General features: G+C 34.6%; 1 protein-coding gene across 1 annotated transcript in view; it reads left to right on the forward strand.

The window, feature by feature from the left end:
- CAPZA1 (capping actin protein of muscle Z-line subunit alpha 1) overlaps window positions 1-15,033 on the forward strand; it is a 48,990-nt gene that overhangs the window by 22,522 nt on the left and 11,435 nt on the right. The window contains exons 2-5 of the mRNA XM_059927921.1: window positions 482-545; window positions 8,192-8,243; window positions 9,431-9,494; window positions 14,183-14,389. Coding sequence (XP_059783904.1) covers window positions 482-545; window positions 8,192-8,243; window positions 9,431-9,494; window positions 14,183-14,389 — 387 coding nt within the window. The remainder of the gene's footprint in view (window positions 1-481; window positions 546-8,191; window positions 8,244-9,430; window positions 9,495-14,182; window positions 14,390-15,033) is intronic.

Below are 15,033 nucleotides of genomic sequence, written 5' to 3' on the forward strand. Positions count from 1 at the left end.
TGTCTTTTTTTCCAGCATGATCACAAGGCTTTGCTTTTAGTTTGTAAGTTGCATTGATTTATTAGTATTGAATCATTCATTCTTGCATTGGGATAAACACCATATACACAAATTGGCATAATACCAATTAACTAATGTTTTATTTAGTTTTGCTGAAGTGTTCATAAATGAAATAGGATCGTAGCTTTCTCTTTTTGTGACTGCAGTATATTTTGACCAAAAATTGATTATTTAGCTTTTTAAAAAGAAAAATTCAAAATTAAAGCAGCATGTATATCCCCAAATTAGAACAAATCTGTATTGATAATAAACACTTTGAGATGTTCTGTGAAAAGAAAATCTGAAGGCTCCTAAACGGTAAGGTTTAAACAGGAAATTATATTTCAAGGGATGTGATAAAAATTTTGTTATCTGTTAATTCCTTCCCCTCTTATATGCTACTCTTCATAATTCTTTTACTAAAAATTTTATTTCTGTTTAGGTACGCATAGCTGCTAAATTCATCACTCACGCACCCCCAGGGGAATTTAATGAAGTGTTCAACGGTGAGTAAAGATTAGTACTTAGTTATTTTAAACCCTCCTTAATCACATACGAGCACTTATTGAGTGTTTGCTATCTCTTTTAATCCTTATAACATTATAGCTATAGCTAAGGAAAACAAAATTCAAAAAGGTTAAAATAATTTATCCAATATCACCCAGCTGGTAAGTGTCAGAGCAAGGATTCAAACCCAGGTCTGAGTAACAAGCATGCTCTTAACCCATACATTAGGGTACCTATCTTATGTGAGAAAAGATTTAAAGTAATTTAATGTTGATAAATGTAGAAACAATGTTTAATTGTTTTCATAGTTTTATATCTATCATTATAAAATATAGCTTAAATCTCTTCAGTGCTTTTACTCAGGAAGTGCCATAGCATAGGACATTTTCTAGAGCCGCTGGGGCTGAACTGACTGTATCTGGGAAACTTGTTAAATATACAGATTCCAATGTTATCCTCTTAAGATTCTCATTCGTTAGATCTGGGGTAGAATGGGCAATCTGTTTTATCAAGTTCTCCAGGTGATTCTGAGTCACAGCCAATTTAGGAACCACTATTCCTATATATTTACAATCTTCCATTCTATTTACTATGTTAACACAACTTACAGAATGAAAAATGTAGATGAGGCATTATAACATTGTGTTAATATCAATCATCATAATCCGGGCTTCCCTGGTGGCACAGTGGTTAAGAATCTGCCTGCCAATGCAGGGGACACGGGTTCGTGCCCCGGTCTGGGAAGATCCCACATGCCGCGGAGCAACTAAGCCCGTGAGCCACAACTACTGAGCCTGCGCGTCTGGAGCCTGTGCTCCGCAACGGGAGAGACCGTGACAGTGAGAGGCCCGCGCACCGCGATGAAGAGTGGCCCCCGCTCGCCGCAACTGGAGAAAGCCCTCGCACAGAAACGAAGACCCAACACAGCCATAAATAAATAAATAAATAAATAAATAAAAAAAATCATCATAATCCTATTTTAAGTTATAAATTAATTCATCTTAAAGTTCCCCTTAAGTAAAATCATAATCTTTTTGCATCTTGGTTCATTTTAGCAAACATTTATTTTGAAATTCTAGTTTTACATTAGAAAGTTACCTGCTTAAAATATCATATAATAACGCATATAGACTACAATTCTGCAGCCTGTGGAAAGAAAACCACATTCACAGAAACACAGACAAAATGAAAGGGCAGAGGACTTTGTACCAGATGAGGGAACGAGATAAAACCCCAGAAAAACAACTAAATGAAGTGGAGATAGGCAACCTTCCAGAAAAAGAATTTAGAATAATGATAGTGAAGATGATCCAGGACCTCGGAAAAAGATTGGAAACAAAGATCGAGAAGATGCAAGAAATGTTTAACAAAGACCTAGAAGAATTAAAGAACAAACCAACAGAGATGAACAACACAATAACTGAAATGAAAAATACACTAGAAGGATCAATAGCAGAATAACTGAGGCAGAAGAACAGATAAGTGACCTGGAAGACAGAATGGTGGAATTCACTGCCGCAGAACAGAATAAAGAAAAAAGAATGAGAAGAAATGAAGACAGCCTAAGAGACCTCTGGGACAGCATTAAACGCAACAACATTTGCATTATAGGGGTCCCAGAAGGAGAAGAGAGAGAGAAAGGACCTGACAATATATTTGAAGAGATTATAGTCTAAAACTTCCCTAACATGGGAAAGGAAATAGCCACCCAAGTCCAAGAAGTGCAGAGAGTTTCAGGCAGAATAAACCCAAGGAGAAACATACCGAGACAAATAGTAATCAAATTGACAAAAATTAAAGACAAAGAAAAAGTATTGAAAGCAACAAGGGAAAAACAACAAATAACATACAAGGCACTCCCATAAGGTTAACAGCTGATTTCTCAGCAGAAACTCTACAAGCCAGAAGGGAGTGGCACAATATATTTAAAGACGTGAAAGGGAAGAACCTACAACGAAGATTACTGGGCAAGGATCTCATTCAGATTTGACTGAGAAATCAAAAGCTTTACAGACAAGCAAAAGCTAAGAGAATTTAGCACCACCAAACCAGCTCTACAACAAATGCTAAACAAACTTCTCTAAGTAGGAAACACAAGAGAAGAAAAGGACATACAAAAACAAACCCAGAACAATTAAGAAAATGGTAATAGGAATATACATATTGATAATTACTTCAAACGTGAATGGATTAAATGCTCCAGCCAAAAGACACAGGCTTGCTAAATGGATACAAAAACAAGACCTATATATATGCTGTCTACAAGAGACCCACTTCAGACCTAGGGACACATACAGACTGAAAGTGAGGGGATGGAAAAAGATATTCCATGCAAATGGAAATCAAAAGAAAGCTGGAGTAGCAATACTCATATCAGATAAAATAGACTTTAAAATAAAGAATGTTACAAGAGACAAGGAAAGACACTACATAATGATCAAGGGATCAATCCGAGAAGAAGATACGGCAATTATAAATATATATACACCCAACATAGGAGCACCTCAATACCTAAGGCAAATGCTAACAGCTATAAAAGAGGAAACTGACAGTAACACAGTAATAGTGGGGGACTTTAACACCTCACTTACACCAATGGACAGATCATCCAGACAGAAAATTAATAAGGAAACACAAGCTTTAAATGACACAATAGACCAGATAGATTTAATTGATATTTATAGGACATTCCATCTGAAAACAGCAGATTACACTCTCTTCTCAAGTGTACACGGAACATTCTCCAGGACAGATCACATCTTAGGTCACAAATCAAGCCTCAGTAAATTTAAGAAAATTGAAATCATATTAAGCATCTTTTCTGACCACAATGATATGAAATTGGAAATCAATTACAGGGAAAAAAAACATAAAACACAAACACATGGAGGCTAAACAATATGTTACTAAATAACCAAGAGATCACTGAAGAACTCAAAGAGGAAATCAAAAAATACCTAGAGACAAATTACAACGAAAACACAACAATCCAAAACCTATGGGGTACAGCAAAAGCAGTTCTAAGAGGGAAGTTTATAGCAATACAAGCCTACCTCAAGAAACAAGAAAAATCTCAAACAATCTAACCTTACACCTAAAGGAACTAGAGAAAGAAGAAGAAACAAAGCCCAAAGTTAGTAGAAGGAAAGAAATCATAAAGATCAGAGCAGAAATAAATGAAATAGAAACAAAGGAAACAATAGCAAAGATCAATAAAACTAGAAGCTGGTTCTTTGAGAAGATAAACAAAATTGATAAACCTTTAGCCAGACTCATCAAGAAAAAGAGGGAGAGGACTCAATAAAATTAGAAATGAAAAAGAAGTTACAACAGACACCACAGAAATACAAAGCATCCTAAGGGACTACTACAAGCAACTCTATGCCAATAAAATGGACAACCTGGAAGAAATGGACAAATTTTTAGAAAGCTATAACCTTCCAAGACTGAACCAGGAAGAAATAGAAAATATGAACAGACCAATCACAAGTAATGACATTGAAACTGTGATTAAAAATATTCCAAAAAACAAAAGCCCAGGACCAGATGGCTTCACAGGTGAATTCTATCAAACATTTAGAGAAGAGCTAACACCCATCCTTCTCAAACTCTTCCAAAAAATTGCAGAGGAAGGAACACTCCCAAACTCATTCTATGAGGCCGCCATCACCCTGATGCTAATACAGACAAAGATACTACAAAAAAAGAAAATTACAGACCAATATCACTGATGAATATAGATGCAAAAGTCCTCAACAAAATACTAGCAAACAGAATCCAACAACACATTAAAAAGATCATACACCATGATCAAGTGGGATTTATCCCAGCGATGCAAATCAGTGTGATACACCATATTAACAAATTGAAGAATAAAACCATATGATCATCTCAATAGATACAGAAAAAGCTTTTGACAAAATTCAACCCCCATTTATGATAAAAACTCTCCAGAAAGTGGGCATAGAGGGAACCTACCTCAACATAATAAAGGCCATATATGACAAACCCACAGCAAACATCATTCTCAATGGTGAAAAACTGAAAGCATTTCCTCTAAGATCAGGAACGAGACAAGGATGTCCACTCTCACCACTATTATTCAACATAGTTCTGGAAGTCCTAGCCATGGCAATCAGAGAAGAAAAAGAAATAAAAGGAATACAAATTGAAAAAGAAGAAGTAAAACTGTCACTGTTTGCAGATGACATGATACTATACATAGATAATCCTAAAGATGCCACCAGAAAACTACTAGAGCCAATCAATGAATTTGGTAAAGTTGCAGGATACAAAATTAATGCACAGAAATCTTTTGCATTCCTATACACTAACAATTAAAGATCAGAAAGAGAAATTAAGGAAACAGTCCCATTCACAATTGCAACAAAAAGAATAAAATACCTAGGCATAAACCTACCTAAAGAGATAAAAGACCTGTACTCAGAAAACTATAACACACTGATGAAAGAAATCAAAGATGACACAAACAGATGGAGAGATATACCATGTTCTTGGATTGGAAGAATCAATATTGTGAAAATGACTATACTACCCAAAGCAATCTACGGATGCAGTACAATCCCTATCAAATTACCAGTGGCATTTTTTACAGAACTAGAACAAAAATCTTAAAATTTGTATGGAGACACAAAAGACCCTGAATAGCCAAGGCCGTCTTGAGGGAAAAAAACGGAGCTGGAAGAATCAGACTCCCTGGCTTCAGGCTATACTACAAAGCTACAGTAATCAAGACAACATGGTACTGGCACAAAAACAGAAATATAGATCAATGGAACAGGATAGAAAGCCCAGAGATAAACCCACGCACCTGTGGTCAACTAATCTATGACAGAGGAGGCAAGCATATACAATGGAGAAAAGACAGTCTCTTGAATAAGTGGTGCTGGGAAAACTGGACAGCTACATGTAAAAGAATGAAATTAGAACACTCCCTAACACCATATACAAAAATAAACTCAAAATGGATTAGAGACCTAAATGTAAGACTGGACACTATAAAACTCTTAGAGGAAACCTAGGAAGAACACTTTTTGACATAAATCACAGCAAGATCTTTTTTGATCCACCTCCTAGAGTAATGGAAATAAAAACAAAAATAAACAAATGGGACCTAATTAAACTTAAAAGCTTTTGCAAAGCAAAGGAAACTACAAACAAGACAAAAAGACAACACTCAGAATGGGAGAAAATATTTGTAAGCAAATCAACAGACAAAGGATTAGTCTCCAAAATATACGAACAGCTCATGCAGCTCAATATTAAAAAAACAAACAACCCAATCCAAAAATGGGCAGAAGACCTAAATAGACATTTCTCCAAAGAAGACATACAGATGGCCAAGAAGCACATGAAAAACTGCTCAACATCTCTAATTATTAGAGAAATGCAAATCAAAACTACAATGAGGTATCACCTCACACCAGTTAGAATGGGCATCACCAGAAAATCTACAAACAACAAATGCTGGAGAGGGTGTGGAGAAAAGGGAACCCTCTTGCACTGTTGGTGGGAATGTAAATTGATACAGCCACTACTATGGAGAACAGTATGGAGGTTCCTTAAAAAACTAAAAATAGAATTACCATATGACCCAGCAATCCCCTTACTGGGGATATACCCAGAGAAAACCATAATTCAAAAAGACACATGCACCCCAATGTTCATTGTAGCACTGTTTACAATAGCCAGGTCATGGAAGCAACCTAAATGCCCATCGACAGATGAATGGATAAAGAAGATGTGGTACATATATACAATGGAATATTACTCAGCCATAAAAAGGAGCGAAATTGGGTCATTTGTAGAGATGTGGATGGATCTAGAGACTGTCATACACAGTGAAGTAAGTCAGAAAAAGAAAACCAAATATTGTATATTAATGCATGTAACTGGAACCTAGAAAAATGGAACAGATGAACCGGTTTGCAGGGCAGAGAGACACAGATGTAGAGAACAAATGTATGGACACCAAGGGGGCAAAGTGGCAGGGGTGGTGGTGGTGGTGGTGGGATAAACTGGGAGATTTGGATTGACATATATACACTAATATGTATAAAATAGATAACTAATAAGAACCTGCTGTATTAAAAAAAATTCAAAAAAAATAATGCATATATGTGGAATCTAGAATAATGGTATAGATGATCTTATTTGCAAAGCAGAAATAGAGGCATAGACGTAGAGAACAAATGTATGGATACCAAGGGGGAAAGGGGTGGGGAGGGAGGAATTGGGAGACTGGGATTTACACATATACATTATAGTTACTATGTATAAAATAGACAACTGATGGGAACATACTGTATAGCACAGAGAACTCTACCTAATGCACTGTGGTAACCTAAATGGGAGGGAAGTCCAGAAGGGAGAGGATATCTGTACGTGTATGGATGATTCATTTTGTTGTGCAGTGGAGGCAAACACAACATTGTAAAGCAACCATACTCCAATAAAAATTTTAAAAATAATAATAAAAAAAAAAGAACGTTACATGCTTAGTTAGAGGAACTGTGTAATGTTCATTTGCACCTGGCTCAGAGCCCCACAAATTGTAGAACAATCAATAATTTCCACTGGTAAAATCAATGATGCAGAGCAGAAGTTACTAGGAGAACATATAAATGTTATTTACAAGGAGTGAAATAATACAGTAGAAGTAAATCAAGACATTCTTCTTTATAGACTTGTTTTTTGGATATTTGAGCACTAACAGCAAGAAAAACAAATGCAGCCTTTCATCGCCTAGTCTCTCTTCCATATTGACCAAATGTAAATTTTCAACAACAGAGCTTTTAGAAATACTCCTATGACTTGAACTTTATCCAGCTGATTAGCTCAGATAAATCCTTGACTTAACAAAAATTATTGGTCTTTGTAGTTAGAAGTACCTTGTTTTATTTCTGACAACTGAATGTACTTTATAGGATTATCATGAGAATAATTGATACCAAAGCATTAGATTGAGTTGGCAAGCTACTTATGACATGACGGCTGGTTTTTATTGGCATGCTACACATTGGCCTCTGCCAGCCCCTTCTTTCAGAAGCTCCAAGAGTCAGTTGCCTTTGGCTTATAATCAGCCTTCTCTCTTGGAGTTAATGCTTGGTAGTTTCTTAGTAACAAGGACACACCTCTTCCAGAAGAAAAGTGACTAGACTCTTGACATACAGCTTTTTAAAAAGATTGTAGGCCCCACATTAGATTCTCTAAAGAAAAATATGTTCAGCAATTTTACTGCCACTGACTGAATTGTGCCCAGCTTTCTTGGTCTGATGTTACAGAAAAGCCTACAATTCTTAATCTATTTTAAAAGGATTCTTTAGATACAAATAAATAGTCCTAACTGTAACCTTCTGTAAACCATGTTTTTTATTTGCTATGAAATTCCTTGAGAATTTATTGTTGGATTATTGTACCATAAATAATTCTGTGTAAATCTGTGAACATTAGCATCTGTTTGTGTACATTTTTAGAATGTCTACATATACAGTATATCCAAAGACTAATCTTGCAAAGCCTGGTTTTCTAAAAATCTAATCTAGAAATCCGCTAAAATTTCTCCAAGTTTGTCTTCTACTGAACATTTGAATTTTAACATCTTTAACATTGTTTTCCTCCTCAGATGTCAGGCTACTACTTAATAATGACAATCTCCTCAGGGAAGGGGCAGCACAGTAAGTATCCTTCTAAATCCACTTACTTGTTATTCTAATATTGGGTAAACTATGTTGATAGTAAACTAGTACCCTGAAAGCTAAGTTTAAAATACCTCAAAATAAAGCAGTTGGTTTTTAACAATTTTAGTTGGTTTTTTTTTCCCTTGGAGAAAACATGTTCCCCCAAAATGTTGTTTACTTCCTTAAAGTTTATTTTATATGGTCTTACTTATTTTTATTTTTGCCTAGATTTTCCCTGTTAAAGCAGTTTAGTTCTTTTAGTTCAGGCTGAATTTTTTTATAACTTTCAGTTATAGAAAGATTAGGCTGCTATTGAGGAGTGATAACGTTTCTCAAATTGCCAAAAAATAGCAGATATTCAGAAAGTACCTTAATAGAGTTAACCATAGAATAATTGCATTATTATTCTACCCAATCATTGGCTCCTTATCACTGTCAGGCTAATTAATGTTTCTAGAATATCATTTTCATTTTGTCCTTGTCCTCAAAAACATTAGATTGGTGGTTGGTTGGTTGGTTGGTTGGTTGGTTGGTTTTCTTGTCTTCAAATCTAAATACTATATAACTTTCTAGGCCCCCTGTTCTCTGGTTTTATCACTGCTGTTCTTTACTCTTCAATACAAAGTACTCCTTCAGTTACCGTCTATCCAACTGGCCCAGAGTTCCTCTGTAAAGAGGAAATCAGAATTGGATAATGACTGGGCAAGTGTGGGGTGGGGAGATGGAACAAGGATTTTGATGCAGAGCAACAAATAATTATTATGAAGGCATTTGGTGTGATATATAATTTGTTTAGATTCTAGCTGTAGAAAATGTTTTAAGAATTGCTGCCTGGGAAAGTCTACTGCCCTGTCCATACTGCTTTTTCAGAACTCATTTTGGGACCAGATCCTACAAACCTAAAATTTGCACAGCATCACTATAATTGCCATAATGAACGATACCCCAGTTATACATTCTCTTTCACTGTTCTGTGAACTACCTTTTTTTTCTTTCTTTTGGCTGCGCCACATGGCATATAGGATAGTAGTTCCCCAACCAGGGATGGAACCCGTGCCCCCTGCAGTGGAAGTGCACAGTCCTAGCCACTGGTGGACCACCAGGGAATTCCCTGAACTACCTTTTATATTTATTTATATATAATTCTTTTCTCTCTCTCTTCTTCCTTTTTTAAAAAAAAACAGTGCATTTGCCCAGTATAACATGGATCAGTTCACACCTGTGAAGATAGAAGGATATGAAGATCAGGTAATAGTTGTTTCTATTAGATAGACTGTGCCTGGAAAGTAGTAGAAATACTGTAAAACAGATGTCTGAAGATAAGATGCTGAATAAATTCATGTCTTAATATTCTTAGCTTTTGTAAATATTCTACATATTAGGAAATTCTTCCTCCCTCTGAAAATACTAGGAGTTTCTTTGAAGAGAGAGCTGTCCCTAACAAGAACAGTAAAAGTAAAAGGAATTGAGTTCTACACAAGTTTTCCAGCTGTCTCTAATTCTCCTTGGTAAGAATAACAGGAGACATTATATTTAACGGGAAAACAAGAATTCCTGTTCCAATACAGGAACAAAGCAAATACATATTCCCATTTTTACCACAGTTATTAACATTATATGAAAGGGCTTTACAAATTCATTAATGTACGCTTCAAAGGCAATATGGCACCAAATAGCAAATGCCTTTTAAAAGTCTGAATCCCCTTTGAACCCACAAGTCCATAGAATTTATCCTAGGGAAATAAGTATATAAATGTGTAAAAAGATTATTTGAAGCAAGGTTTATGATAATGAAAAATTGGGAACAATCTAAATGTCCAACATTAAATTAAATATCTGTAAAGCAATTATACTCCAATAAAGATGTTAAAAAATTTTAAATAAATAAATAAATAAATAAATAAATAAAAATATCTGTAGGCCAAAATTCTATGTAACCATTGAAAACTGATAGAAATATTGAACTGGGAATATGTTCATGATATATTAAGCTAAAACATAAAGCAATATGTAGCATTATGCTAGTTTATTTTTTAAATAGATATTTAAATGAACAGTTATACTATATTAGAATCTGCATCTTAAATTCTGTGAAAGGTACATCTTACTTTATATGCCACTAAGAAAGAAAAGACACTGTCAATTAAACTATGACACAGTCCTAAGATGCTGTCAAGTTTAAGATGTATCCCATTTTATGAGATGTTAAATCATGAGGGGAATGTATGCATCTTTAGACTCAGAAATAAAGTAGTATATAGATGTGCATAGAAATGGAAATGTGGGAAAATATACACCAAAATGTTAACTCCCTATGTTGGGATTACAGGATTACTGTAATTTGTTTTGTTTGTTGTTTTTTGTTTGTTTTAGTTTATATCTGTGCTTATCTTTATTTTCTCAATGAAACTAGATTAATTACAAGTATAAAAGACAAAAAAAATACTGAAAAGTAAATGATAAATATTGCTTACAGTTGATATTGTATACTTCACTAATACAGCGGAATTATTGAAATAATAAGGTCTGTGTCCAGATACATGATATAAGAACATTCCCATATACATGCGGTAGCCAGCTTAAAAATGTAGTCAAAAGGAGATCACATTCTTAGCCACAACAACAACACATTACCTAGACATAAAAGGAAAATATGGAAAGACGTTTGAGTTATTAAAGTAGATGCCATCACTGCATATAACAGAAAATCAACTACAGTGGGTTAACTAAATAGAGACTATTTTTGTCACATAAGAAATCCAGAGGTAATATTTTGGGATGTTATGGCAGTTCCATATCATCAGAGACGCAAGTTGCTTCTAGCTCTCTGTTGTGCCATCCTTATGTATGGTTTTCATTATCATGTTCTCAAGATAGCTGATCCATCTCTGGTCACTGAATGCATGTTCCAGGAAGGAAGAAGGAGGAAGATGCAAGAGGTGCTATTGGCTATTCCAGAAGCACCTTCCACTGATAAATTGTTGCCAGAATGCATATCACTTTATCATTCCTAGCTGAGAAGTGTTGTCTTTTTAGTTGGACATACTGCCTTCTTGAAAACCTTTGAGGTTCTCTTAGTAAGGAAAAGGGAGAGAATGGATATTGGATAGGAAACAAGCAAGAGTCTGTCACACAGTTCATATACACCCACCCACACGCACATTTTAATCAGAGAAATGAATGGAAAATTAAATAGATGTAAATGCCACATTTCTGAATAAGGAATATAAATAATATAGAAAGTTTATCCGATTTAGAAATATAAATAATATGTGAAGCTTTTTCAGATAGACTCCATATAATTCCTAATGACAATTATAATAGACCATACAGGATTATTCTGATCAAAAACAACAATGAAGGAAGACTAATGCTAGCAAACATAAAGACATAAAGCAATGATAGTGGAGCCTTAAACTCAGTAACATAAAATAGAAGGGAAAAGGAAATAATTGATAAAATGTATAAGTTTATCTAATTTTGATTTCCAAAGCCAACTGTATACCTAGATTAATTCCAAGTGTAGTTTAAAGGTTAACTATTTTTTAAACATAAAATTTTAGTAGGAAATGGAAAGAGATTCATAACTTGCGTAATGATGAAACATTAGAAAAGTTTATCAAAGAAAGTGACTTCTGCAAAATAAAAAGATTTTAAAAATAAGATTTAAAAAGGAGAAAATATGTACCTCAAACATAATAAAAAGGTTATTCAAATACCTAAGGGTGATGCCAAGAGTTCAGTGGATAAATGAGCAACAGACATGAACCAACTGTACCCAATTGGAGAATACAGAGCAAACTTGAAAAGTGTTAGATCACCTACTAATAGTAATTAAGGAAGTACAAATTAAAATTTTAATGTGAATATATTTACATTGTAGTTACAAAAGTTGCAAAATTATAATGAGAAAGCTTTATGAAGGTAAGACTAAGGAAATAGTTTTATGTATTTTTCCTACTGTCATTATAAACAAGGTTTTTTGTTTTTTTTTTTTAAAGAAATTCACGTTCTTTTATTTATTTATTTATTTATTTATTTATTTATTTATTTATTTATTTATTTATGACTGTGTTGAGTCTTCGTTTCTGTGCGAGGACTTTCTCTAGTTGCGGCAAGTGGGGACCACTCTTCATCGCGGTGCGCGGGCCTCTCACCATCACGGCCTCTCTTGTTGGGGAGCACAGGCTCCAGACGCGCAGGCTCAGTAATTGTGGCTCACGGGCCCAGTTGCTCCGTGGCATGTGGGATCTTCCCAGACCAGGGCTCGAACCCGTGTCCCCTGCATTGGCAGGCAGATTCTCAACCACTGCGCCACCAGGGAAGCCCATAAACAAGGTTTTTAAAGATAGTCTGATGATAAAGACAGAAATCTCAAAAGTAGGAATTCTTTCCAAAGAATTCTTTTTAAGGAGAAGACTTTTTTATGGTAGAACTTATAGTGGCTTTCAATGGTAGAAACTGTAACTAGCTTAAAGCTCCTTCAATTCAGAAATGATTAAGTATACTATGGTATGTATAATGAGATATACATATAATGAGATCGAATATAGTTAATTTTAAATGGTAACTGTGTCAAAAGACAAATGGCAAGTTAGGGGAAAATATGTGGAACTCAAAACACATGCAAAAGGATAATCTCCCTGGAGTTCAACTAGAAAAACACCAAAGACTCAGTAGGAAAGTGGTCAAGTTAGGTACACATAGTTCACCAAAGTGGAAATATAAATGACTTTTTTTTTAAGGTGAAAAGAAATGGGCTTGTACCTTGGTACAACATCCTGTGATAGATGGCAGTTTGTCGATCTCTATCAAAATTATGAGTGCATTTACCCTTGACCCAACTGTCCTGCTTCAGGGAATTTATCCCACAGGTGTGCTTGGCACATGTACGTAATTTGTACATACGAACATACAAGGACATTCGTTGCAGTATTGTTTATAACAGCAAAAGATTAGAAACTACCCAAACTATCCATTAATAGGGGACTGGTTGAATAAAGTTTTGTACAACTGTACAATAGAGTCATACATGGCTATAATAAACAAGGAAGTTCTCTAAGCACTAGTATGGAAAGATCATCTAGATACATCAGATTTAAAAAGAAAGAAAGAAAAAGTACAGTATAGTATTCTAGTTTCTGTGTAAAAGAAAGGGGTGGAGAATTCGAATATTCAATTCTATTTGTAAAAAAAAAAAAAAACAAAGAATAATGTAAATCAGAAATCGGCAAATTTTTTCTGTAAAGGGTCAGATAGTAAATATTATCAGCCTGTGGGACAAAGAGTCAGCCTTGACTACTCAGCTCTGCTGTTGTAGCAGGAAAGCAGCCATAGACCATACAAAAACAAACAAGTGGGGCTGTGTTCAACAGAACTTTATTTACAGAAACAAATGCCACCTCATGCATAGCTTGGCAAAGACAACTCTTGCTCTAAATTAATAAAATCAGTTACCTTTCTGTGGAAAGGGGGAATATGTTGGGAATTTGGTGAATGGGAGATAAAGGTGAGAAAAAGATTTCACTTTATATAGTTTTTGAACCATGTGATTTATTGTATTACCTATTTTAAATGCTAAGTGTAATGACTCTGGAAAAAGTTCATGAAATATGTGAAAAAGGAATATAAAAGTGTACATATAAGTTATGACAGTTATATATATATATACATAGGTTGTATATTAATCAGAAACCAAGAAATGAAGGGTATTGTTAGGATGGGGGAAATGTTGCAGTTTAGAGTTGACTTACCCCAAAACATAATATTTTTATAAAAATAAAAATGTGAATTGATTGAAAAATCAATTATGAAAGAGAAATCTGACTAAATGAAAAGTTAATCGTCTCCAGAATTGTATTTGTTTGTTTTGTAAAATGTGACAAGAACTGTCTTTTTTTACAGAGTTACTTATATTTGTAATTATTCTTTGGAAGGTCTTAATTACAGAACACGGTGACCTGGGTAATAGCAGATTTTTAGATCCAAGAAACAAAATTTCCTTTAAGTTCGATCACTTACGGAAAGAAGCAAGTGACCCCCAGCCAGAGGAAGTAGATGGAGGTCTGAAGTCTTGGAGAGAATCCTGTGACAGTGCTTTAAGGGCCTATGTGAAAGATCATTATTCCAACGGCTTCTGTACTGTTAAGTATCTGCCTGCTTCATTATTAGAGTGTTGTTTTTCTTATATTTACCTTATCATTTGGAGGCTTTGGCCAGCCACAAACATCTCTTCTTAGTTACAGTCTCCTCTGCATTTTATTCCCTAAATCATTTTTGAAAGGGGTATAAATGGAAAATTTTATATTGAAAGTTCTTTCTTAAAATCCCAGTGCATAAAATTTTTATTTTATTTTATTTATTTATTATTTTTTTAATTTTTTGGCTGCACCGTGCGACTTGCAGGATCTTAGTTCCCCAACCAGGGATTGAATCCAGGCCCCAGCAGTGAAAGCACCAAGTCCTAACCACTGGACCACCAGGGAATTCCCTGGTGCATAAAAATTTTAAATCTCAGTGTATCCTGTTTCACATTTGTCTTATTTATTCATGAGAAATTGCCCTATACCCATCAAAAAAGCTTTTTATAAAGCTACTTCTGCATAGTTTAAATGATTTCATTGGAAAGTCAAAACTATTTGAACTAAACAATTTTTTAAAAATTGAAGGTAATTTTGACTTTCTTTTAATACGTTTTGGTGGAAAAAAAGATAAATTTTGGTTTTATCATGATTTCTCCTTTGTAAAATTGTGACATTATTAAAGTGTTAGAATATTAATGCTTAGA

This window comes from Balaenoptera ricei, chromosome 1, assembly GCF_028023285.1.
Source record: "Balaenoptera ricei isolate mBalRic1 chromosome 1, mBalRic1.hap2, whole genome shotgun sequence".
Classification (NCBI taxonomy): domain Eukaryota; kingdom Metazoa; phylum Chordata; class Mammalia; order Artiodactyla; family Balaenopteridae; genus Balaenoptera; species Balaenoptera ricei.